This window comes from Bos taurus, chromosome 1 (assembly GCF_002263795.3).
Source record: "Bos taurus isolate L1 Dominette 01449 registration number 42190680 breed Hereford chromosome 1, ARS-UCD2.0, whole genome shotgun sequence".
In the NCBI taxonomy this organism is placed as follows: Eukaryota; Metazoa; Chordata; class Mammalia; order Artiodactyla; family Bovidae; genus Bos; species Bos taurus.
Window position 1 is genome coordinate 67,228,371 of NC_037328.1, and position 24,843 is coordinate 67,253,213.

At 49.9% G+C, this 24,843-nt stretch overlaps 1 protein-coding gene across 2 annotated transcripts in view; it reads right to left on the reverse strand.

The window, feature by feature from the left end:
• Positions 1-10,423: 10,423 nt before the first annotated feature.
• SEMA5B (semaphorin 5B) overlaps positions 10,424-24,843 on the reverse strand; it is a 124,853-nt gene continuing 110,433 nt past the window's right edge. For both annotated transcript variants that reach the window (XM_002684809.6, XM_010801202.4), the window contains 13 exons: positions 23,567-23,774; positions 23,240-23,447; positions 16,387-16,504; positions 16,065-16,246; positions 14,892-15,035; positions 14,544-14,691; positions 14,178-14,403; positions 13,623-13,841; positions 13,023-13,193; positions 12,771-12,920; positions 12,392-12,436; positions 11,752-11,957; positions 10,424-11,516 (listed from right to left, as the gene is read on the reverse strand). In XM_002684809.6, coding sequence (XP_002684855.2) covers positions 11,358-11,516; positions 11,752-11,957; positions 12,392-12,436; positions 12,771-12,920; positions 13,023-13,193; positions 13,623-13,841; positions 14,178-14,403; positions 14,544-14,691; positions 14,892-15,035; positions 16,065-16,246; positions 16,387-16,504; positions 23,240-23,447; positions 23,567-23,774 — 2,184 coding nt within the window. In that variant the 3' untranslated portion in view covers positions 10,424-11,357. The remainder of the gene's footprint in view (positions 11,517-11,751; positions 11,958-12,391; positions 12,437-12,770; positions 12,921-13,022; positions 13,194-13,622; positions 13,842-14,177; positions 14,404-14,543; positions 14,692-14,891; positions 15,036-16,064; positions 16,247-16,386; positions 16,505-23,239; positions 23,448-23,566; positions 23,775-24,843) is intronic.

Genomic DNA, 24,843 nt, shown 5'->3' on the forward strand with positions numbered 1-24,843 from the left:
TTGGTTACCTGGGAAACCAGCCAGGGAGCACGCCCCATACCGCCCCTTTGATAAGCTGTCTGGTGGGAGAGGTTCTGATCTAAAGATTAGAACAATCATTACCTGGGGCCAGGGGCAAGAATGTAGGAAGGTCAGTCATGTGAGTGGGGCGTGAGTGAAGCAGGCACTGGTTGAGCAGGGGATGTACAGAGAGCAAGGGAACAGCCATCTTGGGTGGCCTGATCATACAGAAGGGGTGGTGGGAAGGGTGGAAATTCTCAAGTTTAGATAAATGGAGGTGGGAGGGCCCTATATGGGAGACTTTGGTTTTTTCCAGAAGTGGTGTCTTACAGAACTGTTTCATGCGTAATTTACTGGGCTGGTATCATTTGTTCCCCAAAGAAAGCTAGGGTATATTTTGAGAAGCTCAGAATCATATTTTCCATACTTTTATATTTGCTACCATATCAGTAAACTCATGATGTTGTGGCCATCAAGCCAGCAGCCACTGCAGCTGCCCCCAATTGTGTACTTTGAGGGGATTCAAGATGGAGAAAATTGAGATACTGGCCCTAGATAGTTAAGGTGCATACAAATGATTTCAATAAGCCTACTCTTGCATCTTCTCATACACAGAAAAACTCTAAATTCATTAACTTTAGATGTCTGATTTTCTTTAATTAACGGTAATCTTTTGACTAGGTCTTCCCCAATGACTCAGCAGTAAAGAATCCACCTGCAATGCTGGAGACACAGGTTCAGTCCTTGGGTTGAGAAGATCCCCTGGAGGAGGAATTTGCAACCCACTCCAATGTTCTTGCCTGGGAAATCCCATGGACAGGGGAGCCTAGCAGGCTACACAGTCCATGGGGTTGCAAAAGAGTAGGAACCAACTTGGTGACTAAACAACAACAATCTTTTGACTATCTGGTTTTTGTTGCAAAACTCCTGTATATCCTGGCTCCTCCCTTATATCTTGGGAGCTGTCCCTTGGAGCTCTCTGAGAAACTGTCGTCCAGGCTTAAGTCTCCAGAAGTTTCACCAAATAAAACATAATTCTCAAACTTTTATGTTGTGCATTTTTCAGTCAACACATATTTACTTTGACATCCCAGTGACTCAGATTGCAAAAACAACCTAACTCCCATGCTTAGCTCAGTAACAATGATAACTATTTTGGGTGCTTGCTAAGTGCCTGATCCTGCTGTAAGCACTTTCCAGGCTTCAGCCCTCATAGCAAACCCAGGGTAGGTTCTATTATTAGCTCCATTTTGCATAAGAACAAATTGCCCAAGGTCAAATAGGTGATGAGCCAGGGATGTATTTGAGCTCAGGTTGTGGCTACAGAGCTCTGGGCTCCAACCAGGAGGAAGTAGGTCCTGGGCAAGGCTGTGTGACACACCCACACCCACACCCACACCCACACGTAAAGGAGCTTTCCCAAGAGCAGTGTATTTGCATGGCCAGCCAATGTACAAGGCCCTGTACTAGAGTCAATTTACTCTTCACAACAGACCTGCAAGGTAAGTGTCACTGTTCCTGCCTCACTGCTGCTGCTGCTAAGTCACTTCAGTCGTGTCCGACTCTGTGCGACCCCATAGACGGCAGCCCACCAGGCTCCCCCGTCCCTGGGATTCTCCAGGCAAGAACACTGGAGTGGGTTGCCATTTCCTTCTCCAATGCATGAAAGTGAAAAGTGAAAGTGAAGTTGCTCAGTCGTGTCTGACTCCTAGTGACCCCATGGCCTGCAGCCTACCAGGCTTCTCCGTCCATGGGATTTTCCAAGCAAGAGTACTGGAGTGGGGTGCCATTGCCTTCTCCTACCTCACATATCACAGTAAATGCTGGGTCTAGAATTCGAAAGTCCAGGGTCATCATGTTAGGCTGGAACCTGGGACCTACACTGGAGTGCTTGGCCCTGGACACACATCTCCTCAGGCAATGGAATACAAAGAAATTATAAGGGATTAAACATAACTGCACAGAGCGCAGGTGGGACAAATTATGGACAAGAAGATACAAAAAAGGCCACAAACCAACTGCCATTTCTGAGGTCCCAAGAGCAAAAGCAGGGTACGCTATCCATGATCCCCACTCATGACACCACCAAGAGGGTGGGCAGACCACCTAAGCTATGTCTCCTGGACCAGCCCATGGACCCACCTGTTGTTAACCCCTTTAAGGACCCAAGCTGCTCCTGTCCCAGAGTGCACAAGGGCAGCTGTTACTTGTTTTCACTGCCTAGTGCTGCAGCACCAACCCCAATAAAGCCTTGCATGGAATTCTCATCTGGCCTCAATTTCTAGTAACTAAAGAAAAAGTCTAGGGACCCATGTTAGTGACAATCCCTCTGTGTCAGGGGTCTTCAGACCAGGGCACACGAGCACAAGAGTTTCACAGAGTGACAGATTTAAGGAAACCAAGCACTCCCTTTCCTCAGACCATCAGAGAGTACCTGCCGACTCAAGGTCAGGGCTGAGATCAGTGAGAGGCGGTCAAGGTGGCAGGACCTGACTTCTCCCATGTGATGCGTGCCTGTCAGGGCTGCAGCCTTACCTAACTGTATCTCAGAATGTTTGAGATTGCAGTGAAGCACGGGGCTTTGGAAGCTCCTCCTCCTGTCTCTTCCCCACTCTCAGCTGGAGGAAGAGCTCTAAGAGAGTCCTTTGTCACCCAGCCCTCCCTGTGGGCAAAATCCAGAGCCTCTCAAGGAGGGGGAGGAAGGTGTTTCCCTGTGTACTTCAGATAGCTAAATAGTACACCTTCAAGTAAAGGAAACATTCTAAGAACTAAGTTAGTATTTTATATTTTCTTGGGCATGTATTCACGCTTTTTAACGGCTTTATGGAGATAGAACAGACATGCAGTTAGTCTCGGGTATTTAAAGTATATGACACAAGCTCTGTGCTACATGTGCATACCCATGAAACCACTGCCACCATCAAGATAAATGAACTTATCTGTTGCCTCTTTAACATCCTTCCCTCCACCTGCCCTATCAACCATATCCCATCCCTAGGCAATCACTGATCTGCCTTCTGCCATTTCAGATGTTTCATTTTCTAGAATTGTATATACATGGAACAATACAGTAGATATTCTTCCTTTTTCTCTGGTTCCTTTCATTCATTCATTCATTTGCTCCATGCATCAATATTTTGCTCCTTCTTATTGCTGAATGTATCCATTGTATGAATGTACCACAATTTGTTTATCCCTTCACCTGGTTTTTGGCCCTTACAAATACAAGTACTATGAACATTTGTGTCTTTGTATGGAAGTATACTTTCCTGTCTCCTCGGTCAATACTTAGGAGTGGAATGACTGGATTACACAATAAATATATGTTTATTTAAGAAGCTGCCAAACTATTTTCTGAAGTGGTGGTCCCATTTTACATTCTGCCAGCGTGTAGGAGAGTTTCCCTTATTCCACATCTTCGTCACACTTGGTATGATCAGTCCTTTCAAATTTAGCCATTTTAATAGTTGTTATGGTACCTCACTGTGGTTTTAATTCACGTTTTTTTCTAATGGCAAATGGCATGTTTCCACATGTTTATTTGGCATTCATCATTTTTTTCTGGTGAAAGGTCTTTCAAGACTTTTGCACATTTATTCTTGGGTTCTTTGTTTTCTTGTTACTGCACCTTGATAGTTCTTTATATATTCTGGATTTACCAGTGTTTTCTCCTCATCAGTGGATTATCTCCTTTTTTTTCCCTTTGGCCACACCACGTGGCTTGTGGGATCTTAGTTCCCTGGCCAGGGTTTGCACCCACACTTTAGGCAGTGAAGCATGCAGTGCTACACTAGATCACCAGAGATCACTGTGCTTTGAGTGTCATATAAAATCCTTGCCTACCCCAAGCTCATGAAGATTTTCTCCTATTCTTTCTTCTAAACACTTTATTGGTTTTTATTAAATTTTGTCAAAACATTACCAAATACCATAAATCCATATTCATCTTTTGCCAAGTCGCTTTAGTCGTGTCCGACTCTGTGCGACCCCATGGACTGCAGTCTACCAGGCTTCTCTGTCCATGGGATTCTCCAGGAAAGAACACTGGAGTGGGTTGCCATTTCCTTCTCCAATTCATCTTTTACGTTGATGCATTACTTGATTATAAGCAAAAGATGAATATCATCACTTCCTTGTTATCATTGCCACCTTCTCTATTGTTCTAAGTTCCTACCATAGATTTCAATGTCCACATTCTACCAGGAGTATATTGTGGATTCTTCTGTAAATAACGCACTTGACAATAATTATTGATGCATGCTTTGTAAGCCCTAACACACTCACTTTATCTCTCTGCTATTAATCTTTCTCATTCTAGTGATAAATTCTAAACTGCTGCCCTCTAAAATTTAACTTTACATTTAATAATTGTCAAAATTCAAGTATCTCTATGTTTGATGTTAGTAATAATCATGGTATCTTGATCCCAAATAATTTTTAACTTATATTTTTTAAAACTAGCATTTCTTTTCACAGATATGTTTTAGTTGCAAAGAAGTATGATAGTGTGAACAATAAAAGACTTTCAAGCTTAAAAATATAGTTTTTCCTGTATTTTTTTTTAATGCTTTTTTTAGATGCTATTGTTAAGTCACTTTAGTCATGTCTGACTTTCTGTGACCCCATGGACTGTAGACCGCCAGGCTCCTCTGTCCATGGGATCTGTAGGCAAGAATACTGGAGTGGGTTGCAATGCCCTCCTCCAGGGGATCTTCCCCACCCAGGGATCAAACACACGTCTCTTATGTCTCAGACATAGAGACATTCAGAGAATGGTTCCTGTGTTGGCAGGAGGGTTCTTTACCACAAGCACCACCTGGGAAGCCCTTCCTTAGATGCTATTAGTTACATTTAAAAGAATGGTTTTATTTTTAAATGGCAGTATTTGCAATATGCCAGAAATTACATCCTTTGTAGCACTTTAAGCTGTGATGAAAACTTTTAGATGTCAACGTAAAAATTATAAGGGTGTAACTAAAGTTTTCAAAATTCTTTCAGGAAGTATGTGTTGTTTTTTTTTTAAAGGCAATGCTACCACTCACTACTACTTACAGCCACCGCGCCACCTCTCACAAAAGAACTAGCAGTGGAGGCCAGTGCTGGCTGAGTTCTGGGCGTGCTCCTGGGAGACGGAGACACCGTGCTCAGAAAGTGGATTTACCTTGCCACATTGACTGTTCCTGGAGGGGCCCAGGCAGCAAACCAAACATCTCAAACTCCTCTTTTCTCTGAAAGGAAATTTAAAGGTGAAGGTCACAGGCCAAGTCAGTCTTACACCCTGTGGGTGGAGAATCTCCTCGGCACGGTAGTTGGGAGGAGGCAGGAGGCAGAAGAGAACAACAGCTGGAGAGTGGAGTGTGCCCCTCCATTTACAGAATCCCACCCTCCCAGCCAGCTCAGCCACTTTCTCTGGCATTGCGGTCTGCTCCTTTCTTCTATTGAGGTTAGCCTTAATTATAAGGCAGTGTCAACCAGTCACACTGAAGCTGGATTCTGCTCATCCAGTTAAGAGAATGGAGACCCAGGAAACCTTGGATATTGAGCAGACATGGTTTGATGACAAAAAAGGAACAGGAGTGGTGGGGGCCCTCAGAGGGGTCTGACCAGGTACCTGGGGGACAGGGCTACAATGAGGGGCAGAGAGAAGGGAGCACCTTGGAGATGTGTGCCTCTCTGAGATGTGTGTGATCACATCTGGGATTTTAGGAATTAATCTAAAATCTCATCACAAAGAATGCAATTATTCTTATAATTTTGCTATTAAAATTATATTAATTAAATTAAATGATTAATATTATATATTTAAACTTGACATCACAGTGCAGGAAGAATATTAATAATTGCTCGGTGTGGTCAGCTACAGTTTTGTGGTGCTAAATAGATGCTCACTTCACTAAGAACAGTAGAGAAACCAGGGATGTTTTTGGATATTATATTTTCCTGGACTTTTTTCTTTTCTCCATTTCTTTTATGTTCTGTATTATGTCTAGATTAAAGGTGATGTGCCATGGATATTATAAACACTTTGGTAATATTTTCTGTCTACAAAATGTTGAAGTTGAAAAACTGACATTCTTTTCTAAAAATCGATTTTGATAAGATGTGAATTCCCAAATAGACTTTATTCTTGAAAGGCTCATAACCAAAATGGAATTAAATACCAACATTTAAACATAATGGTTAAAGATTATTTTGTTTAACATAATGAATGATAGACACCAAGCCAGTTGGCAAATATTAGAATTATGATTTAATCAAATCTCTATTATTCTGCCTTGTATTATTTGAAATTAATGGGCTTCCCAGGTGGTACAGTGGTAAAGAATTCGCCTGCCAATGCAGGAGATGCCAGAGACACAGGTTTCGATCCCTGGTTTGGGAAGATCCCCTGGAGGAGGAAATTGTAACCCAGTCCAGCGTTTTTGCCTGGAAAATTCCACGGACAGAGGAGACTGGTGGGCTACAGTCCAGGGGGTCGCAAAGAGTTGGACATGACTTAGTGACTGAGAACACAGCTCACAAAGACTATAATGTTCTTCCTAAAGTTATCTAGCTACCATTGTCTCTCAATATTCTTTTAAACTCTCATTCTTGTTCCCTATTCATTTGCTAATTTTAAAGGGCTTAATTGTGTTTGAACATAAAATTAGCAGCTTTCACAATCATTATAATTGGAGCATTTTACTCTTACAGTTATAAATATGCATATATAGTTCTACCGACTAATTGAATTTCAACATATGAAGTATAGAGATTTCACTTCAAGATTCAGCTAGACATTTATAGTGAGTGTGATCTATTAACAATAAATCTAAATGGTGTGCCCTGTGCATGTCACCAGAGTTGACAAGCTGAATTGATATAATGGTAACCTATTAACCACAGCTGTAGCTCAGGCACAAGCTCGGGGTGCTTTAAATGATGAAAAAGTACACATTTATGTTATTGAATGCAAGTCCGCGTGCCTGCTGCACAGCGAGGCCAAACAATATCAAAGCATTGGAATTTGGAGCAGAGAAAGGTTTACTGCAGGGCTCCAGAAGGAGCTGGGTGGCTCATGCCTTAAAATCCCCAAACTCCCTCAAAGCTTTCAGCAAAGCCCTTTTCTAGGAAAGGTGAGGGAGGCGTGGTTAGTTGTAGCAAACATCTTGGTGTCAGATCCTTTGTTCTGCAAGTCAGTCATGGTCAGGTAATGATGTTCTTATAAATCTCCACCAAGCAAATGTTACTCTCTCTTCTGACAAGAAAGGACAAGGCCCCAAGACTCAACTTTCACCCTCCAAGGTCCAGTTCTGGTTAAGAGGAGGGGGTCCTTGTGCCTGCCGGTTACCCTACCGGGGAGCACTAGTCCAGCACCCAGTCTGGGTCCTCCCACCAGTGCGCAGGCCCTGGTGAAGAGGCAAATCTCAGCTGGCTGATAATGGCCATGTGCTCCGCCCATGTTACAGTTAAACTTCCAAAAGCTGGGGCTGAAGGTCAATTCACAGATTTTTGGCTGAATATCAAGTCCCTTGGACAGCAAGGAGATCAAACCAGCCAATCCTAAAGGAAATCAACACTGAATATTCATTGGAAGGACTGATGCTGAAGCTGAAGCTCCAACACTTTGGCTACCTGATGTGAAAAGCAGACTCATTGGAAAAGACCCTGATGCCAGGAAAGACTAAGGGCAGGAGGAGAAGGGGTTGACAGAAGATGAGATGGTTAAATAGCATTGCTGACTCAGTAGACATGAGTTTGAGCAAACTCCAGGAGATAGTGAAGGACAGGGAAGCCTGGTGTTCTGCAGTTCATGGGGTCACAAAGAGTCTGACATGACTCAGTGATTAAACAACAAAAAACAAGGTGAAAGGCAAGCTTTCAGTTCAGTTCAGTCGCTCAGTTGTGTCGGACTCTGTTACCCCATGAATTGCAGCATGCCAGGCCTCCCTGTCCATCACCAACTCCCAGAGTTCATTCAAACTCACGTCCATCGAGTCAGTGATGCTATCCAGCCATCTCATCCTCTGTTGTCCCCTTCTCCTCCTGCCCCCAATCCCTCCCAGCATCAGAGTCTTTTCCAATGAGTCACCTCTTCGCATGAGATGGCCAAAGTACTGGAGTTTCAGCTTCAGTATCATTCCTGTCCATTACCAGATGTCAAAGCAAGTTTGGTCTGTAGCCTCTCTCTCCAGGTGACATGTGCTAAATCAAGCTAAAATTTAACTTGAATATAGAGGCTTAAATTGTGCTGTCTGACTTTGGAACCAGGCCTTGAAATCCAACCTCTAGTGCGGGAAGCCCAGGTATTTGCCCAGGTGTACCGCCTCACCTGCCTGACCATGTGGGAAGATGATCTCTTTGCATTGTTAATGGGCTCCTAACCGTGGCTGCTTAAGGGTTACAGTTGAGCTGCTCAAGGACTGGGCTATGAGACAAGAACTCTGTACTCTGGGTCCCAATAACTGTCCACCACACGGCCAGTGTCTGCCACCAGAGAGAGAAGCCCGGTTTTTGTTCTAAAAGGAAAAAGGTGCCCAGCTCTATTTCTTCCTCCTGGAGAAATGAACCAACCCCTCTCTTTTTAGGCCCCTACCTTAACCCCACCTTCCCTGATACTTTATTCTTCCAACTTCTGATTCCTTCTGAAATTGAGTGCTCAGGTTTGACCCACATCCACTCTACTAGATGACTGCTATTCCTTCATCTGCTTTCTGTCTTCATGTATTATGATTTGGGATTACAGATACATCCTAGTTTTATTGAAAATAGTGACAGAGCTTTTGTTTTTTGTTCTCTATGTTTTTGGAGTGATGTTGAGATACCACCATTTATTTACATTCCCCAAGTCTCTGCTTTGTTTTTCAACATAACTGTTAATTGTACTTTTTGGTTTCCTGAATTCTTTAAATTTTCCACAGTGAAAGTATATTACTTTAATAAGAAGAAAATGCACACACACACACAGAGTTATTTTGAGACAAGAGGCCCAAGAAGGCTTGGAGCACCCAACCTGGCATCTTCCTCCCTCTTGCTGGAGGTTCTTGCTGGGCCAGCTGAGCCAGTGAAGCCCCTTTTTCTTTCACACTTTAGCTCCCTGACACCATGCAGCCATCCATGTGGCCTCAAGCACCTGCCAGAGAGCATCACACCCTCCTTATCAGGGAGCACATTTCTGGTTTCCTCAGTTCTGGGCCAGGCTATGAAGTAGCCTGTGCCATCCTTGCAAGCTAATTGCATGCAGTGTGGATCCTTTCCAGAGTTATGAATGGTCATGCCTCCAAAAACACAACAGGTTTTACGAACAAAGAATTCACAATGTGTGCATGTGTGTGTGTGTGTGTGTGCATGCGTGTGTGGCGTGTATTTGCCATGACACACATGGGTTTACCTCCCACTGTTGCCATTCCAGTCACAGTGGCTGGGCATGCCACAGGAATTCTCCATGACTACTTCCTCCAGACTTGAACAGTACCAGGCACATGTGAGTGACCCCTGTGAAGCAGGCACCCTGGGCCCTGGAACACTCTTGAACTTCCCTGTCCCTATGAGGTCCAAGGGAATCCAAAACCCCAAGATCTAGCACAGACCCCTACAAGCTCTGCATTCACAGGGTGAGCAGGAACCCAGTGAGGAATCCCCAATTCAAGGGATTTGGGGATCCCCAGAAATCCTCGTATGTCCCCTGAGCTCTGACTGGGCTCCACCTCAGCCTGAAGCCACTGCTGTTGCCCTTGTCCCGGTGAGCACAAAGGTCTCCAAGACAAACGGGCCCGGAATGCTCTTTCCTTCCTCCTCCTCTCCTCCCCAAGATTCTCTGCCTCATCTATCCCCAGGATCTCACACTTTACAGCCTAACCTACAAGTAGACTTTGCTGAGAATCCTGTAAGAATTGATCCAGCCAATTAAGCCAGGAAATTGCTCTCTAAATTTAACATGTCCATCAGTCTCATCCAAAATGGAAGCACTGATTTCCTGGGCTGAGACTTTGAGGCTATTTTGATTTAATCCAGCAAAAACTACAGCAGGCTTCCCCCACCTCACAGGCTTACTCATGTCTCAGTCAATTTTGATTAAACTCAGCAGTGTAAATACCTCATAAAATACCCCTCATTAATACTCCCCTGCTGGACTCAGATATTTCCACTGTGGAGCCCGATAGCGCTGCTAAGGAACAGGCAGAAATTTCCTGTTGTACTGCCTTGAGTTTTCTTTGTGTCCCTACTTGCGAATTTGTTTATCTGTAACCTCTTTTCCAACAAGGGTTTAGGGCAACATGTGTGTGGAGATTTATTCACAAATGGCAAGTTATCCTCTATTAAAGTCAAACTCTACCTGGGTCATCTGCCCCACCGTGAGAAGACCATCTGTCACCCCAGTGCATTGCCCTAATTGATCAGACCATGCCAAGAAGAGCCCACAAACATATGCACGAAGCCAACGTTACATTTGGAGACTGGGTATCATCTTTAATTAATCATGCCACAGCCTAACATCTTTTTGTTGCTGTAGCAGATTGTGATTGTGTGTGTACGTGTGTGTGTGTTCCTGAACAGATGAGGGGCCAGCACAGACTCCCAAGCAGGTCTCAGCCAACAGCTACATCGAGCAGCAACTGGAAGGCAGTCTCCAGAGCAGCACCAGGGCTGGACTCGTGCCTCCCTTGCCCCTGGGCTACCATTCGTGCACTCTGAAGGAAAGGCTGAGGGATGTGCCAGCCCAGATTAAAGGACTTTTCAGCAAAGATCAGCCTCCAGCCCCCAGTCCCCACTGCCTCTGACCGGAGGGACGTCCCTGGGCCATGTTCAGACTGCTAGGAGAAAGTGGACAACCTGGGCCAGCCTTGGTCCCCATGTCACACTGGGGCAGCACCACAATGGCCCAGCCCTGGGCAGAGAATCCAGAACTATTAGGGCCATTAGATTAGTTTCTTTCCAAGATAATCGGGATGTGGCCCAGGCCCTTCCTGGGGCCAGCCAGAGAGGGGCAGACTCAGCCCATGAGAGCCACACAGGCCATCATTTCCAACCCAAACCTAAGAGCCTTCCTGATGTCTCACTCTCCAATTCCCTCACATGCCTAGCAGGTCCACAGCCCAGACATGGCAGAGGAGATCAGCATGATGGTGGGTTGCAAGCAGGCCATGAGAGACCTGGGCTGAGCCAGAACCGCAGCCACATGCCAGCCTGAAGCCAGCCCTCTCCCCCATGGTCACTGCCAGCCAGAGCTCTCTGAAGCCGGATGGGACCCTCGCAAGGCAAGGCAGCAAGTTCCTGGCCTACTGCAGAGGGAGAACACCAAACTGGCTCCACCGTCCCATCTCCACCTGCTCTGTGCCTTTGGAAGGCAAGGAGCCCAAGTCCCCAGGACAGTGATATCAGCTGTTGGGGAAGCACCGTTGTCCAGGTGAGGCCTCAGGCCGGAAGCTGTGTTTGTTCAGTGGGCTTGGGTAGTAGGTGGTCGTGTACACGTTGGTCTGCTGCAACGGGTAGAAGTTGGCTCTGTCATCAGGGATCAGGTTATTCTTGTTCAGGGTCTGTGGGAGAAGGAAGGAACCAGAGAGAAAGGGTGAAAAGGAGAGATGGGGCAAGGGAATAGGCCAGGGCAAGGAAGTCAGGAGCCCATCGATGAGAGAACATTCTGGCTATTGACACAGTGTTCTGTTCACAATACCACTGCCCCCTCTGAGAGCTCATCCCAGTGATGCCCAGCTTAGGGCCAGGACCCCTGTACCCTTCACCCAGCCCCTGCTTCTACAGGAGGGCTCCCACCTTGAATTCCATGGGCGTGTACTTCTCATTCTTGGGGGTGCCCCCACCCTTGTAGTGCAGGTGGTTGGGGGTGGCGGGATGGACGAGCGTGGACTCCTGGGACTGGTGCTGGCAATGCTGGCAGGACAGGTACACCGCCAAGGTCAGCAGCCCAGAGCCCAGGAAGCAGGAGATACCCGTGGCCACCAGGTGGATGAGACTGAACCCTGGGAGAGCAAGAGGCCAGAAGTAAGGGAAGGGCCACTGTGAAGACCCCCCACCAACTGCCTCCCGAGAGGAGGCTCTGAGACATAAAGGGCTTTGAGGCCAGAGCTATCAGAAACAAGGAAGCTGAGTGGCCTGTCACCAGGGACCTGTCTCACAGGACCACCTGTGGCTTGGGTCAGAGGAGGCAGCCAGTGGTGTGGAGTTGCGTGACTCCTCTTGAATACAGACTAGACAACCACTTCTTAGTTGGGGGACAAGGGCGGAACTGCCTGGACTCCCCTACATATGGTCTAAAGCAGTGCAGGACCTCAACAAGGTCTGCGTGTCCAGAGTGAGAAGTAGACTCCAGATTTTGGAGTAGGTGGGCCTCCTCCTTGTAGGGGTGGAGGTGGGTAGAAATGCCGCGTTGTGAGCTGGGGCAGGTTCCTTTTACCTCCACAGCTGGTGGCCTCATCCACACTGGAGGCAGGCAGGATCACTGCACGAAGACAAGCAGAGTGGGTGTCAGAGGCAGGGAGGGGAGGGGATGGGTCCCTCTTAGGGCTCGGTATGTCTCTCTCGCAGGACCCCTGGGTCAGCAGTAACCTGTGGGACTGGGACTGGCGACTTTCACTCCCCTTTGTCTCCCCCCGAACCTCACCTCTAAGAAGGGTTGGCCCATCCACTAGATGAGAAGGGACAAAGGCCCGAAGTGTGCGAACGTCCCACTCTGGCGTTTCATCCTGCACCCCCCAGAATAGTTCAGAAGGGGAAGGAAGTTGGGGACTCAGAGCAGAGAGGGTGGGTGTGAAGGTGCTGGCTAGAAGACTCACCGGGAATCTCGCTGTAAGGGCAGGGCCGGCTCTGGCTGCTGTTTCCAGCACAAGCGCTGGGCCCAGGGACCAGCTCCTCACAGTGCCTGTCGCGGCTTTGCACTCCATCCTCAGTGCATGCACTCCACTCAGACCACGGCGACCAGCCTTCTGTGGGTTGTGGGTTGGGATGAAGTTAACTCCTCAGATCTCATAGTGGGGATGGGCAGGCTCCACAGTTGCTCCCCAGATCCTGCCAGACGTACTCAGTACCTGGGCAGGCCTGTGTGGCACACAGCGCCTCCTCCGTGTGCAGCCCGAGACAAATGTCCTCGCCGGGGGAAGGCGCGGGGCTGGTACAGGAACGGGTGCGTTGGTAGTGGCCGCCACCGCAGGAGGCAGAGCACGGGGACCAAGCGGTCCAGCAAGACCAGGCACCCCGCACTGCAAGGCATGGGGTGTGTGAAGAGGGGCCGCGGGTGCAGGCAGGGCCCAAGACAGTCTTTTCCCCATCCCAGGTCACTCTGCCCGGGCTACCTACAGCCCACTGTGAGGGAGTGCCCCTTCCCTCAGAGGAGGCAGGGCAAATGCAGGCTGCAGAGAAGACCCCCAAAACCAACTCCATGTCAAATTAAGCACCTTCTCTGGCTAACCCATTAGGAAAGAGAAAACAGCAGCACAGCGGGTGAGGAAATGTCTGGTCCCTGGGAGTCGCTGCTCTGTCCATTTTCAGGGCCAAAGAAATTGCTCTGGGGCCCCGTGTGCAGAGTGGGCGGGGAGGAGTGGTCTCCACGCTTGAGCTGAGGCCCGGGTAGGCCTGGGAGTTCCCTGGGGGAGGGGTTCCCTGGGCAAGATTCCTTGGTAGAGGGTTACCTGGACAAGCGTGCGGGTTGCAGTCCTGATACTCGGCGGCATCACCCACGCAGGGCAGGCCCCCGTTGCGGGGCTCGGGGTTCGTGCATGTTCTCTTCCGGAAGCGGAAACCCAGCTCACAGTCCCGGGAGCAGGAGGACCATGGGCCCCAGGCGGCCCAGCCCCCGCTCACCATGAGCGGGGAGGCGCCCCCGCTGCGCAGGAGATCCTCCACCAGGGCTGGAGGAATAGAGGGGGCTGAGCTTTAGCCAAAATGTTAAGTCGCTTCAGTCGTGTCCGACTCTTTTTCGACCTCATGGACTGTAGCCCATCAAGCTGTCCATGGGACTCTCCAGGCAAGAATACTGGAGTAGGCTGCCATGCCCTCCTCCAGGGAATCTTCCCAATCCAGGGATCGAACCAGCATCTCTTACGTCTCCTGCATTTGGCAGGCAGGTGCTTTACCACTAGCGCCACCTAAGCCTTCTCCCAAACCGCAACCCTTCCCCGCCCACGCGTCCCCCAGCTCTCACGCCACCCCGCCCCTTCCCCGCCCCCATCGCCCTGGGGCTGTACCGTCAGTGTCGCAGGCTCCTGAGCCGTCCGCCGGGCAGGTTCGGGTTTCCATCCTCCTTCGGCCAAACTGCAGCCCGTGGGGGTCGGGCAGCGGCGCGCGGCAAGTGAAGCGGAAGCGCTGCTCCTGCCGCGCCCCGCCCTGGGTCACGTTCACCGGCAGCCACGGCGTCCACGGCGTGTTGCGCCGCACTTCGGGGCAGGCCTCGGGATTGCATGTCTTGAACTCCTTCGGGGTGAGATCCAGTGCTGTTTCACAGCCATGCAGACCCTGGCCTGCCCTTGCACTCCGACCCCGCCCCGTCTGCCCTACCCTGGGCTGCGGGTCCAAGCATCCCGCGCCCGCCCCGGCCTCGGCCGGACCCTCACCACGCCGCAGCCCGGGCAGGAGTTGCCGTTCTCACAGGTCCGGCGGCGCGACTGCACGCCGCCCCCACAGTTGCTGCTGCACTTGCTCCAGGAGCCCCAGGATGCCCAGAAGATGGGCACCGGGCAAGGCGTGTTTTCGTTACAGAACCTGAGGAGCAGAACGGGAGGAGTCATTACTCCACCATTTCGTATGAGAGGTCACTGGGATTGTGAGACTTGGGGAAAATTGGGAAAACGAGGGTCCATTGGATCACCCAGAGAATCCAGACCACCTTCTGGGGGGCCCCGGGAAGTCGGGGACCTCGGGCTTGGCTTGTCGCGGAAACCTCCAGCCACACCCTAACTCACCGCTCCTCCCGGCTCTTGCCCACGCAGATGCGGCCCCCGTGGCGTGGCGCGGGGTTGCTGCAGCTTCGCTGGCGGACCTGGAATCCGATCCCACAGGAGGTGCTGCACAGGGCCCAAGACGACCACGGTGTCCATGCCCCGTTCCTGGTGGGGCCAGAGGGGACAGAGACAATGACCCTCTGAGTCCTATAGCCTCTCCGATCTAATAACATCTGCATAGATGGGTTTTGTATTGTTGTCAGGAAATGCCATTCACGGGAAATACAATAGCTCCTAGCCAAACCATCTCAGGAATGACGTACTCCTGCCTTCATTTGTTCACTCGAACATAGATTGAAAGCCTTCTGCTATACACCAGGCTGTACTCGTGCTTAGAGCACAGCGATAGGACATGGCCTCTACTTGCCAGGGACAAAGGACATCTTCCCTAGAGAAGATGTCCCTTCCCATCTGTACCCTTTGTTTCAGCCTTGTTGGCTGGCAGACCTTACAAATTTTGGTTCTACAACTAACTGGCTTTTTAAGGCTGGGCGATTTATCGAAATCTTCTGTGTTTCATCATACTCTTACCTTTAAAGTAAGGATACTGATTGTATCCTACTCCGTGAGGGTGTTGTGATGGTTAAGTTAATAAATGGATATAAAATTATTTTAAGAGTGTCTGGAATTTTGGATTATTTATTTTAACCACTTTAGGGAGTCCCCAGGTAGTAGGCAGTGTAGTAGGTAGTAGGCAGCTCTCTCTCTCTCTCTCTACATAGGGAGAGAGTCTCATTTAACACGCCCGACAACCTTCAAGGAGGGCACCGTAACCCCCATTTAGAGAATCTCAGAGTGATCAGGTGGCTACTGCCATCCCATGCTGTCCTTCCAGTTGGGGACTGCAAGGCTTATTGAGGCTATAGATCATCTGGGAGTGACTCCCATGCCTATCCAGACTTCCTCTTTGTCTGCAAAGCACCACCAGGCAGACACTTCTCTCCCACTGGCCTGGAAACTCTCCCAGTGCTCGTTTCCTGCCTCAGACCTCAGCCACCTGTCCAGTCTCCTACACAGCCCTGAAGTATTTCCTGTCCCTTAGTCCAAACACCTGGCTGGGATGATGCCCCATTTGCTCTATTCCCCTTACTCCATTCCAAGGCCACCGAGGGCATGCCCTCTATCCTCACATACCTGGAGCAGTTGGCAATGTGAACGGCTGGCCCCAGGCAGTCGAGGCCCCCACAGCGGGGTCGAGGGGAGTCACAGGCTCGGGACCGACACAAGCAAGAGCCTGAGTTGTCCCCATCCAAGTGCTCACATGGTTGCCATGGTGACCATGGGCCGAAGCCCCCATCCCGAGTCACATTTCGCACCTGTGGACACACATCGAGAGCAGGACCCTGTCACCCAAGGCAGGGGCAGAGAAGACACAAGGCCTGTGGGGACACTGGTGGACAGTTAGCCTGAATTCGGGGGAAGAGGTCCCTGGTAGGGGCTACAAAAGGGTGCTCACAGGACATGCTGTGATGTTCTGGGTCCAGAGGCTCATGTTGGAGCTGTCCTCGAGAGTGCTGCAACGTTGCTGCTTTCCATCCCAGCCGCAGTACGGGTCCCGTGCCCCCAGGCAGGCCCTGCCAGACAGAGGTCAGGAGCCTCAAGCCCACTGGACTCCCACCCTCATCTGCATCCCAAGAATATGCCTGGACACTCCTCTCTGGACACCCCTCTCATCCAGATGTCTTCCACAATAGTAACTAAGTTCCTTGACTACTTACTGTGTGCCAGGCATCATTTTAAGCACTTTACAAGTGTGAATTAACTCAATGCAACAACTCAGTGAGGAAGGTACTGTTATTATCCCCATGTTATATGGAGGAAAACCAGAGCTAACCCTGGACTCACACTCTTACCCTCCAGAGCCCGCACACTTAACCAAGAAACTACTGAGTCTGAGTACTTGCCTGAGTCAGGGGTTCCACACTGCACATCTAGGGCCACAGGCGAAGATGTGGTGAGCAGAAACCCAAAGAGGCAGTACCTCCCTGCCAGACGCTATGATTATAGTGATGGAAAGGACCTTACAGATGATCTGAATCAGTGGTTCTCAACCCTGGCTGCACATCAGAATCACTAAAGGAGCTTTTTGAAAAGTACTGATACCTGGGCCCATCCCAGACAAAAAATCTCTGGGTGGGTGCTAGGGGGTTTAAAAGCTTGTGGATGATTCTAGTGGGAGCCAGGTTGGGAATCGTGGGCATCCATAATACAACCTTTCTGTTAAACAAAGGAAGAAACAATCACAGAGAAGGGAAGAGGTATTTCCCAAAGATCACACAAATTTTACATGACCGAGCTGGGGTTAGAATCTAGGCACCCCCTACCACCACTACCACCACACTCTTCCCCTTACGCTTCTGTGTCCCAGCTGGAGGCTGTATCTGACTGTAAACATGGGCGCATGCCTTAAAGCATAGAAGCAGGGGACACAATCCAGGGTCACCTGGACATCCACATGCTTGTGCTGCTCAGTGGCAGGGCCCAGTGTCCAGTGCATTAACATCATAAGAATAAGCTCAAACTGGGATGGGGCAGGGGTCACATCCCAGGTTCCTCTTCCCAGGCAGGCCAATCTGGTCGATCTGCGGTAAGCCAGGAGAGGAACGGTTCACACACCGATGAACGCTTCAAAGCCCCCACTTCTCATATCCTAGGCTCCTCTCTTTCCTTTCTCCTTCTGACTTAGTCATTGTATCCTCTATAGTTTTTTTTTTTTTCCCTCTATAGTTTTTAACAACAACAACAAAATGTATCTCTACCAATAAGACTTCAAGGAGGCGGGGAAAGAGTATGGGAATTAGGGAATCAGGATGTGCTATCCATTGTTAAGTCAACACAATCTCACCTTCTGAACCCTGAAGGAAGTTCCCTCCAACACCCAGAGAGCCCACCGCCAATCTCAGGGGATACCCTGGGTCCCTTCTGCCTTTCATTCCCCAACTTCCACTCCCTCTGACAAGGCCTGGCTGCTCCACAGCAGTGGGCCTGCTGCGGACAATCTAGGAGCGCACTGCGAGTGGAGCAGAAATTGGAGGTTAGAAAGCAGAAGAGGCTTTGGGGTGAAGGAGGTGCTGCATGACAAAGAGGGTAGGGGAGCCCACGCCATGAGTTGAGTCTGCAGAGGGATTTTCCATTGGCCAAAGGGGCCAAGGCTGCCTAGCACTGAAGGGATACACAAAGGAGTCAAGGGGCTGCCCCTTTTCGTGAGTCTAGGATAGAATCTTCCTTTTCTCTTGAAGCTTCAGGGAACATCACCTGTCAGGGGAGTTCTTTATTTTCGGTGAGTTCAGTAAGCCATATCAGGCTCCAGAGAGAAAAGAAGTTATATGAAGACCTTATAAAGAAGAGGGTGGGGCTCCCCTCCTTGCCAGAGGAGATCAAAGACAGTGCTGTCTCTTGCTCCAGCAACTTATGACCTCATATAAGTGAGACAATGCCTGGGGTTTCAGTGAGTGACAGCCTCGCTGATTGCCAGTAAGCACACCATGGCCCACCTGGAAATCCAGAATGCTCATCTGTTGCTGTGTTTCCACTTTGTTCTCTCAAGGACAATTTGTGTGAATTATACAATGTACAGGTGCTCATGTTTTCATTCAGGATCAGTGGTTTGGCCTGGGGGTGTTTCACCAGCAAATGAGTCAAACTAGATGTCATGGGACTAAATACAATACATGTGCAAAAGTAGTCCCAGCAACCGGTGCTTTTGAGGTTCTGCTTACCTGCTGACATTTGGGCCAAATTTTCTGTGAGCAGACTCAGTCAATCAGAACTCAGTAAAGCCCATTCCTGAGTGTATTTGCCTTAGCTCTCAGAAATGGGTATCAAACTCAAGAAGCACTGACATGGTACTCCACAAGCAGTACAGATTAAATAATAAAAAGAGAACTAGCCATGACTAGTGATTAATAATAATACATATGATTCTACCCATCAAAAACAACTGTATGCTAGAAGAGAGAATGGATAAGAGTAGAAAATTTGAATTGATTTATACAAGGTAAAAACAGAAGATTCTGGAGGAATGCAGTTTGCCTCATGCTACTTCTCTCATCTAGGGCCTAACCAGTTCTAGAACAGTTGTTCCCAGTCTTGAGTACAAATTAGAATCTCCTGGGGATTTTTAAAAACAGCTTAGGCAAACAAAACAAAAACCCTCCTATTTCTGGGCCTTCAGGACTGGAGTAAGCCCAGGCACTGGCGTCTTTGAAATACTCCTCAGGTGATTATAATGAATAATAGCCTTTAGAATTGCTGTTCCAGGGCCACTTTTGTCAGGGTTCCCAAGTCAAGAGATGAGGTATCCTGTATTTCTTCTAATCCATGACAGGATAAAGAGCAAAGAAACACACAGAGTAGATGCTGGCCATAGCCCCTCAGCCAGGATCCCTCACCCTCAGCCTCTCCCGCACTCAGTCGTCCCAGAGAAGAAAGAGGAGAGCAGATTCTCCACGGACACACCTGCGCTGCCCTGGCCCAGGTTGCCCGAGGGGACCTGCGAGACTCCCCTGGCACCAGTGCCTGAGCTCTTTGCTTGTCCACATTTGCTGTTTTTGACCAAAGGCCACTTCAAAGCTTCCAGAGCAGAGAATGTCCTTAAGAAAATTAAAGCTCCAAGCAGAAGAGAGTTACAGTGTGTCTCTGATGGCAGGAATGGGTGGCAGTTAAGAGTTTCTTTCATTAAAAAAAAAAAAAAAAAGAGTTTCTTTCATAAAGTTAGCCATCAGACTAATAATATATCACCATGTCTTTTTTACTGCAGTGTCTCAGGCAGTCATTACAAAAGGGAACAGGTTCATTCCATGGGCTCAGAAGCGGGACAAAGATGGATGGTGGAATTTACAAGGAGGCCGATTCCAACACCGTGTAGCCATAGTTTCACAAAGGGAGCTGTCCACAGTGGAGCTTGGGAGCAAGTGGTCATTACTTAAAATGGCAGTGGAGGGAGCCCAGACCCTCTGCCAGGGAGGGAGGTTGGGATAAGCTGGCAAGACAGGCCCCTCATTCCAAGGCGGCATGAAGGAGGAAGGGGGCGGTTCTTCAGGCATAAAACACTGCTTTGTAGAGCTAGTCAGCATTCATTCCCTCTGCTCCTTCTCCTGTGAGCCCTGGTCTCTCTGTGGTCAGCTCAGTGTCCTGGTCATGCCCTATGGGGCTGAAGTTTGCCTGAGTGAAAGGAGGGGTCTAGAGACAAGCCTCTGGATTCTGGACAGAGGAGGGGGCATGAAGGGGCCTCTGCTTACCTGTCCTCAGCTTCTTGCCAGCTTTGGAAGAAATGAGGAAAAAGGAAAGAAATGTCTATAGTGGAACACAGTAGAAGCCTGTGACAAACTGCCTCGCTACAGCACACATTCTGATATAGTGTGATGGGCAGGTGGCTCCCAGACTCCCGGAGCGCACAGCCTGCTGGCGGCACGGGCTTCCTCTGTTCATTCTGTTAACTTCTCATTAATGAGACCTCACATTTTAGATCCACCTACAGTATACAGTAGGGTTTCTACTGTACACATCAAGGCCTCTTATCCCAAACTCAGGAAACCAAAAGTATTAGATTCCAAATTGACCTCTGTCTATCTTTCTGTTCCACCCGGCCATGCTCCGTGAACCTCCCTGTCCCCTGTCTGCAGCACCACGTGCATGGGGAAACAACTGGCATCATCCTTCCTTTCATTCCACTGCAGCCCCCATTACATCATATCTGGCCCAGAGCCACAGCAGCTCACACTGGCCAACCATCTGCCCTGCGACAATGCTACTCGCCACTGTCTGCTTGATCTTTGTAAAACACCTATTCACACTGCCCATCACTCTATTCCCCTGCTCAAAGACCACTTCAGTGCCCCCAGTCACAGAATTCAAGTCAAAATCCTCCCTTGGCATTCTTAGCTGGCCTCAATCCACTTTCCAGTCCCACTCCTCTCCTGCACCAACCTCCTCTCAAGGCCAAACAATCAATCAACTTCAGGATCAGTCATGTGTGGAAGGCCACTTTGCGCCTGGGGCTGGGTGTGGCCCTCCTGGTGGAGTATAGAAAATACTGGGACACTGGGTTTACCTTCGAGGATTTACATCCTCTTAAAGAACAGGATACATGTGAAAAGTTTAATAATGACACAAGAGTTAAAGAAGACAAGATATGAGGGAAACACCATGATTCATTGCCAAGCAGTGCTGTCTATATTCAATGTCACAGATCCTGAGACTCCAGAGAGCCCAGGAGGCTGATGGCCCCTAAATGCATTCGCAGAGATAAAAAAAAGGAACTAGGACCAACGATGATTAGTTACCAACGATAACTCACTTGCTGGACTAGGCACTTCATGAGCATTATTCCCAATCCTTACAGTTTGTTTGCCGAAATTAAATAGCATGCGTGTTAAGTCACTTCCCTGGTGGCTCAGATGGTAAAGTGTCTGCCCGCAATGTGGGAGACCCAGGTTCGATCCCTGGGTTGGGAAGATCCCCTGGAGAAGGAAATGGCAATCCACTCCAGTATTCTTGCCTGGAAAATCCCATGGATGGAGGAGCCTGGTAGGCTACATACAGTCCATGTGGTCACAAAGAGTCGGACACGACTGAGCGACTTCCCTTTCACTTTTCACTTTCATGCATTGGAGAAGGAAATGGCAACCCACTCCAGTGTTCTTGCCTGGAGAATCCCAGGGATGGGGGAGCCTGGTGGGCTGCCGTCTATGGGGGTCGCACAGAGTCAGACATGACTGAAGCGACTTAGCAGCAGAGGTGGGAAAACTGTATGTCTGAAGATTATCTGTTCAGCTGTTATGGCCTAAAATGTATCTCCCCGAATTCATGCATTCAAGTCCTATCCCCTGGTATCTCAGTGTGTGTTAGTTGCTTCAGTCATGTCTAAATCCTTGCGACCCAATGGACTGTATCTTGTCAGACTCCTCTTTACATGGGAGTCTCCAGGCAAGAATACTAGAGTGGAAAATTAAATTGCTTCATCACAATTTCCCCCTATTTTCCCACTGAGAAAGCCAAAGTTCAAAAGGTTCAGTAACTTGCTCAAGATCATACAGCTGGTATAGCTGACGCTTCAGTGGAGCCCCAGGTGTATCCAATTCCACCACTCAAGCCCCTTGCATTATACCCCAGTCTCTGCCCACACGTCAGTCAGATTAATGTCAAGGCTTCTCTCACCAACCAGAGCCCTAAAAGAAACGAGAGTGTTCCAGGCCTGTTTCATCTGGCCTCCCTCTTCTCACGCCGACAGCCCGCAAAAAACTCTGAGCATGGGAGGGCTTAGCACATTTGGTGCTTTGCTGATGGAACCCTGCATTAGGACTGAGGGAAGTTTGGGTGTTTTCCCACTGCCTTCCACTCCCAGCCCACCCCCAGCCCCACCCCCTGTCAACCCATGACCTTCCAGCCTCCTCCCCAGCCCCCCAGGCCCATCCTCAGTTCCTAGCACCCTCCGCCGGGACTGGAAAACAACCGTTGGCAGCAGGCATGCCATTTGTCTCCCAAATCTTGAGAACAGATGGGCACAGCCAGGAGGTCCCTGTGTTGCAAAGGCCACAGGAGCCCACGGGGCCTTGGCTATACCAGCTGCAGGCAATTTTTTATTATCTCCATAATGGGGGTGGGGAGCGGCTCAGGGTAGCCTCCAGTGGTTAGGAGTCTGAGATACATCTGCATTTGGCTTTGGGACAGGTTTTGTTTCCCCTTAAATGCCAGCGTCATTGTTGTCAAATTTGTGGATCCACTAGAAGCTAAAGTTTGGAGAACTGATGGCAGAAGCAGCTGGGATGTCGGATCTCCACTTGGCTCCTTACCTCCACCCTACCCACGCCAGATCTCTCTGCCTCTTCTAAGTGGGGAAGTTAGAAGGGCAAGCTTGGGAAGCATAGCCTCCCATCTGCCCTCACATCTGGGTAGTAAGCACTGTGGTTTCAAAGATAAAGCCCCCTCTCTGAACTGAAGGGACTGAGAATAAATCGGATGGAGATGGCCGCCAGGCCTTCACTATGGGCTTGACAACAGGGATAACAACAGCCACCACCTTGTGCTCAACACATCCTCCCCCTAGGGAGAGTGATAAGTGGTTTGCGCAGATTATCCCAACCAGCCTTCACCAAAACCCTGCAGAGATTTATGAGGAGGAAGCCAGGGCTCCGAGAAGTGACTTGTCCAAAGGCACACCATCCGTGACTGCGTCAGGATGCCACCCCAGGGGTACCTTGACTCCGAAGCTCCATCTGTTGGATCTCCACTTCCCAGTGAGATCGACAGAGATCGGCGCTGGGAATCCGGCCCGCCAGCCCGCCGGCCGTGGCGCGGTGCCCACTCACCCCTGGCTGCGGTAGGCGGCGCACCTCTCCAGCGGGACGCGCAGCACACCGTCGCTCAACCCCACGAAGAGCGCGCGGGCGCTGTGCACGATGCGCAGGCTGCGCAGTGGCTCCCGGCGCCCGGGGGGCAGCACGTGCAGCTCCTCCAGGTAGCAAGCGCGGAGGCTGCGGCTCGTCGTGGACAGTGCCTTCAGGATGGTGCCCGACTCTGGAGAGGCCAGATCAGGGTGGCCTTGAACCTCAGGGTGGCCCCGGAACCTCGCAGCCCAGTTCCCCACCCCTCCACCCCCTCCCACCCGGGGCACAGGCGGGGCGGGGCGGCCTCACCGGTGCCGATGTAGAGCACGTGGTAGAGCGTATCCTTGGCCTGCACAAGGTCCACCACGAGATGTGAGAAGCGCACGCTGTCTTGGGTGACGCAAGGCTCCGGTGTCACCGGCTGCACAGCCTCGCTCATCAGGAACAGGCGCTGTGCGTCCTGCAGGCTGCGCTCCGTCAGGTTCTCATTGGGGCCCACCTCCGGCAGGGTGCCGCACTGCGGCAGGGAGCCGGGTCACGCGTGCCCAGCTGCCGGGCTGCCGTGATCCCGGGTCCCCTCCTTCTTCCTCACTACCCCGTCCTTGATTCTCCAACCCCTGCTCCCCACCCCCAACATCCCCGCTAAGGGTCCTGCACCCTCTTCCAGGAAGATACCTCATCTTTGGGAACTAAGGGACAGTGAAGCTGAGAAAATGGGGGAGGAGAGACCTACCAGGGGTGGAGAGGGTAGGGAGATGAAAAAGGGGCTTGATTATCCAAAAGCTGATCATATGAGTGTGGATAACAAGTGTCCTGTTATTTCATGCTGTCGCTGTCGGTGCCCCTCCCCCACATTGGGCCAAGCCCCGCCTTCCCTCTCCCTGTCCCTCTCATCTCAAGGTTCTTACGCCTTCTAAACCAAAGCTGGAAGGCAACTGTCATTTACTGAGCACGTCAGGTGCATATCATTCTACGGACCCTGGTCAGGTGCATGTCAATCCTCCAATGTGTCTATGAGGTTGGTGATATTATCCCAATGTGCCAGATCAGGGTAAAGACTCAAGGAGGTTGAGTGACTTGCCCAAGGTCACACATAGAGAGGGCTAGATCTGGGTCAGGACTCTATGACTGAAAAGCCTGAGGTCTTTCCCTGCTCCATTCTGTGTCCTGGGCAGGAAGTTGGATGGATATGAAAGTCAACCATCTGTATTTTTCTTTGTCCTGTGGCTCTTCCTGCTTCTCCATCACACACTGGGGATGCTCATACCACCATGTCTAGGCTCTGACTCAGAGACCTTCTGGGCATCACTACCCATGCTGGGTAGACTGAGAGCAAACTCCTGGCCAGACAGCTTGTGAGTGTGCCCCCCACCCCTGGCCCCCTATACTGAGGAGGGTTGAGTTCCGACCTCCCTCCCTCTCAGGAGGTGAGGGGTCACATTTAGAGATGGCTCAGACCAGGCCCCCTTGCTCTGCATCCCATCCACTCTTCCTTTCTCGCTCCACAGTCTTGAGGTTACCACCCTCTTAGGGAACCCCTGCAGACCCCACAGATGGGCATAGACCAGCAGGGACACATTTGGCGG